At 38.6% G+C, this 5,000-nt stretch overlaps 1 protein-coding gene across 1 annotated transcript in view; it reads right to left on the minus strand.

Moving 5' to 3' along the window:
* Nucleotides 1-1,706: 1,706 nt before the first annotated feature.
* LOC143024397 (uncharacterized) overlaps nucleotides 1,707-5,000 on the minus strand; it is an 8,549-nt gene continuing 5,255 nt past the window's right edge. Inside the window, exons 3-5 of the mRNA XM_076183196.1 lie at nucleotides 2,783-2,940; nucleotides 2,279-2,461; nucleotides 1,707-2,192 (exon numbers count right to left, since the gene is read on the minus strand). Coding sequence (XP_076039311.1) covers nucleotides 1,707-2,192; nucleotides 2,279-2,461; nucleotides 2,783-2,940 — 827 coding nt within the window. The remainder of the gene's footprint in view (nucleotides 2,193-2,278; nucleotides 2,462-2,782; nucleotides 2,941-5,000) is intronic.

The following is a 5,000-nucleotide window of genomic DNA, read 5'->3' on the forward strand; positions in this document are numbered from 1 at the left end:
CAAGGAAGGTAGCCAAAAACGACGTGGCATAAAATCATTCCCACCCATTCCATCCCTAAATACACTCCACTCTCCTCCATCCTCCCTCCCATCTTAGCCACTCCTGGATGAAGGGTCATCCCTGCACTGCTTCTGTCCTGGGTCAGAAGCAGTGTCGCAAGTCACAGCACATCCACAGCAAGGCCGCTTCATTAAATCGGCGACCCCCTCTCTGTCCCCCCATGGATAAAAGGAGAAGACGGGGAGAAATCCCTTCGGGCTGCATCAAAATTTGCCCACACATACTCCCTCACCTCCCAACCCCCCCCCCATTCCACCACATCCATTACAACCTTATCCAAATACAACCATTCTCCATTCATCCCTGTCTTCTGTCCTCTCCCGTCCTTCCTCAACAGATATTCCCCTCTTCCCCAAAGCCCCCTTCACCCCATCCATCCACCTCATCCTAGGACGTCCCTTCATGTTCACTCCCTCCACATCTGCATTCCATACCTCTTTTACTAGTCTTTCTTCGTTCATTCTTTCCATGTGTTCAAACCATCCTAATACTCTTTCATCAACCCTATCTCCCAACCCCCTTTCCACCCCTGTTCTCCTCCTCACCTCCTTATTTCTCACTCTATCCAGCCTAGTAACCTCCATCATACTTATCTCAAACACATTCAAACTCCTTCTCTCTTCTTCTCTTATGTTCCATGCTTCTGCCCAATACAGTGCTGTTGGTACAATCACTCCTTCATATAGTCTCCTCCTAGCATCCATTCCCAAATGTCTATTCCTCATTACACTCTTTAATCCACCAAGGCATTTACTCACTTCTCTCAATCTACATTCTACCTCCACCTTCACTCCACCTTTTCCTGCCACATTTGCACCCAAGTATCTAAAACTATCCACTTCCTCCAGTTGCTCTCTCTTGATGCTCACTTCCAGTCTACTGCCACTTTCACCCCTTGTACATCTCATCACCTTACTTTTACCCACATTTATCTTCAGCTTTCTTCTATCACATACTCTCCCAAACTCTTTCACCATATATATATATATGTATATATATATATATATATATATATATATATGTATATATATACATATAACTACATATGTATGTGTATATGTATATATATGTATATATATACATATATATATATTCATATATGCATACATATGTATATATATATATATGATATGTATGTATATATATATATATATATATATCAGAGGCGACTCCAGGTCATCAACGTCACTCGGGCTCATCACAGATTTCGCCTACGACACATGCATAAATGAAGGTAAGAGACGTAATGCACACCGTAGACTTATATGTGCACAGATAACTAGGGATCACTATTGGTGGCGTAGAATAGCGCCATATATTAACAGTTTACCACCCGACCCCATATACGACATTGTCAGACATAACCCATAGCATAATAAAACATACATACACAATCAAATCATCACACATAACAAATACAATATATCCATATCAAATACAAATATCCAACAAACAAACAACAACACAGCTGCCCCGTTCTTTATCTTACTTATATACTTCCTTTCTATCCTTTACCTTGATCTACCACCACACCCATATCCTATTCCCCTATATTCCCCTTACCCTATCCCCCTCCCACCACCACCACCATCACAGATAACTTAACAGTAAGACAGAAGTATACTTTTAATAAAAATTACTCACTTCATTTATACATGAACTCCAGTCGTCTTGGTTTGATGGCGAACTCTTGTAATATCCTGTCGTGCAGCTCCTTCTTGTTGTCTAAGTCGTTCAAAATGCTTTTCTCGATGGAAATACGAGCCAATGAGGAGAGCCGTTCTTGAGACATTGTGCTTCTCAGATATGAGCGGATTCTATCTAACGTGGAGAAACTTCTTTCATTTGCAACTGATGTTAAGGGGATGGTCAGCAGTAGCTTAATTGGTTTAATGGATTCCGGCATAGCGGAAGTTAGCTCCAATTTATACAGTAATTCTAAAATGGTGTTGATTGACTTGCACTTTTTGAAATCACTGTCAATATACATATATTTTAGCTCGTTCACTAAGCTCTTGCACTCAAAAATACCGGGGTACTTATTTTTTAGACAGTCCATATGTTGCATGGGAAATGAGTTAGCAAACTCTTCAAACTTATTAACGTCTAGTAATTCAAAAAATGCATACTCCTGCATGCCAGAAAATCGCTCTCGTAAGGACATCAGAATGTTATCAATTTTTGTGAAATAAGTAATTTTGTAATCAATATACGCACCTCGGACTTTTTTCTAGGAGGAGGATCGAACTCATCCGCCTGTTCAACTACAGTAGCTGTATCGCGCAGAATGTTTTCATAATGTTCGTCCTTACGATAACCTTCAACACAATGAATGAAGTCATTTAGTTTACTCTGACCATACTTTATGTCAAGTAGTTTTATGTCAAACAGTTTTCCAGCCTGAGAAAGTATGTTATGAAAGCAATTTATGAAAAACATGAATGTGAAATCATTCAACTTTGCCAATAGATTGTCTGCTTGACAAAGTGTATCTTCATCCCACTTTTCACTAGAGTCTAGAATACTTGTGAAGGCATTTTTCAAGTTTTCATACAATAGTTTTATGGATGACACCGTTCTTGACCTATAGCACCATCTTGTTTCACACAGTGATGGAATACTGACATTGCATTATCTGAAAACACTTTTCCGTTTGGTACTGGAAGATGTAAATTTGCTAAATGAGCGTAAATGAGAAAAAAAAATCTTGACTCCACTCACCTTCTCTGCACTTTTACTCAAGACTAAGTTAAGTTTATGTGCATAGCAGTGAATGAAGTGCGGATGTTTAAATCCTTTATCCCTTAGCTTGCTCTGTATTCCGTTTAGCGTTCCTGCCATTACAGCTGCCCCATCGTAAGTCTGGCTCACTAATTTATCTGTAGCGTCCATTGAAGGAGTTCAACGCAGTTGCCGATTACATCAGCCAGTCTTGTAGCACTTTTATCATCACTGATTTCATAGAAGCCAAGAAATCGTTCACATACTTTGTCTTCATATACATATCTTATTATGATCAACAGTTGGGCATGCATTGCACAGTCTGTAGTTTCGTCGGCTTGTACAGACATAAACGGAGCTTTATCAACTTCGCTTCTAATTTCATCAGATATGACATTTTCCAATCGCTTGTATTAGGTCATTTTGTATTGTGCTTGAGACACCTGAAAACTGTTTCGTCCCCTCTTTAGTAGAGAGTCTAGAAGCAAACACGCTGTCGATTTCAGCAAAGCACTGCAATAGTTCACGGTAATTTCCTCTATTAAGGCTGTCACTTCCTTCATCATGTCCACGTAGAGGTAACTCTTGTTTACACAGGTATAACACTGCGTTTGTTAAGTGCTTTAAATATTGTCTATTTTCTTCAACTGCTTTGTTATGCAATTGTTTTTCCAGTTTAGCAGACTCACTAATAACTGTCACAATATCGTACTGTCCGAAAGTTTTCAAGCCTTTATAACTACTTAAATGACTCACCGATTTACTGTGATACTTACTGTCACTCAGGATGTTTTTATAATTATTATAGCCTCCATCTGTCCACGACTGATTAGCTTTTGGTTGAAACAACAAACTTGGTCAACAATAGAGTTTCTCTGTTATGCTACTTGCACAAAGCCAATCAATCTGTTCATACCATTTTATCTGGAATATTCGAGTTCCAACTTTGGTTTTCAGTGAAGGAGTTGGCCTGACAGCTCGTATTATTTCACGTTTTTCCGCAATATTCCTGGTTCCAAACGGCCTATTCTTTATATCTAGTACTATGTCTTTCTCCATTTTTAAGTTAAGGGTTAAAATGAAAATAAAGAAACCTTGCAAAACACTGATCTATACACACAGACGCACATGTGAATAGCAATCAAAGAACGCCCGATTGCATGCACCTGACACTACTCATTCCCGTGTTTCCCCCACCCAAGCATCATCAACTCAAGAGATGCCAGTTAGTCTTTTACCTCTACCAAGCTAATACGTATTAGCCCGAGTTACTGGACAGTTTTCCGTTCCTTTAAGAATATTGTATAATTTAAATCTTTCATACATTGGAATTTAAATCCTAAGCTCTGTAGAAATCTGTTGTTTCAAGGAAACATTGAATTTGAATTACTTCTAATTCTTACAATTATAGATAACAACTTGGGCCGGTAAGCTCTGAGCCCGAGCGCATCATCAACTCAAGAGATGCCAGTTAGTCTTTTACCCAGCTTACCAAGCTAATTTGTATTAGCCCGAGTTACTGGACAGTTTTCCGTTCCTTTAAGAATATTATAGAATTGAGATCTTTCATACATTGGAATTTAAATCCTAAGCTCTGTAGAAATCTATTGTTTCAAGGAAACATTGAATTTGAATTACTTTAAAATTCTTACAATTATAGATAACAAGGCTGTAAGCTCTGTGCCCGAGCGGCCGAGCCGAGAAGCAGCTCGACTATCATTGGGTGACGAGTCAGGCGCGTTTGAACGAGTGCGAGATAACGTCTGCTCATATATAGGAGCAATATTTATATTCTGACACAGCCCACCTAGAGTAGACGAATCCCAGACACTGAACGAAAATATATGAACTATGGCCAGGCGAAATAAATGGAGCCCGAGCTAACTGGCTGTAATTACATGTTCATTTTAGAAAATCTAATACTCGGGCCAAGCCCGAGTAGCCTGATGGCCGGAGTCGCCAATGATATATATATATATATATATATATATATATATATATATATATATATATACTGTATATGCATATACACCACACATACATATATACAGACATGACAGAATTGAATAGACACAAAGAGAAATTGTTTAATTTATTAAACAAGCAATTGATACAATCAAAGTGCTTATAAATGGTTACAATGTGAATAACTCATACTTGGTGAACACCGCATTGCTTTTATCAATGCAAAGACCCTTCTAGGTATGCTAACGATTAG

This window comes from Oratosquilla oratoria, chromosome 4 (assembly GCF_046742065.1).
Source record: "Oratosquilla oratoria isolate Oo_2021 chromosome 4, ASM4674206v1, whole genome shotgun sequence".
Classification (NCBI taxonomy): Eukaryota; Metazoa; Arthropoda; class Malacostraca; order Stomatopoda; family Squillidae; genus Oratosquilla; species Oratosquilla oratoria.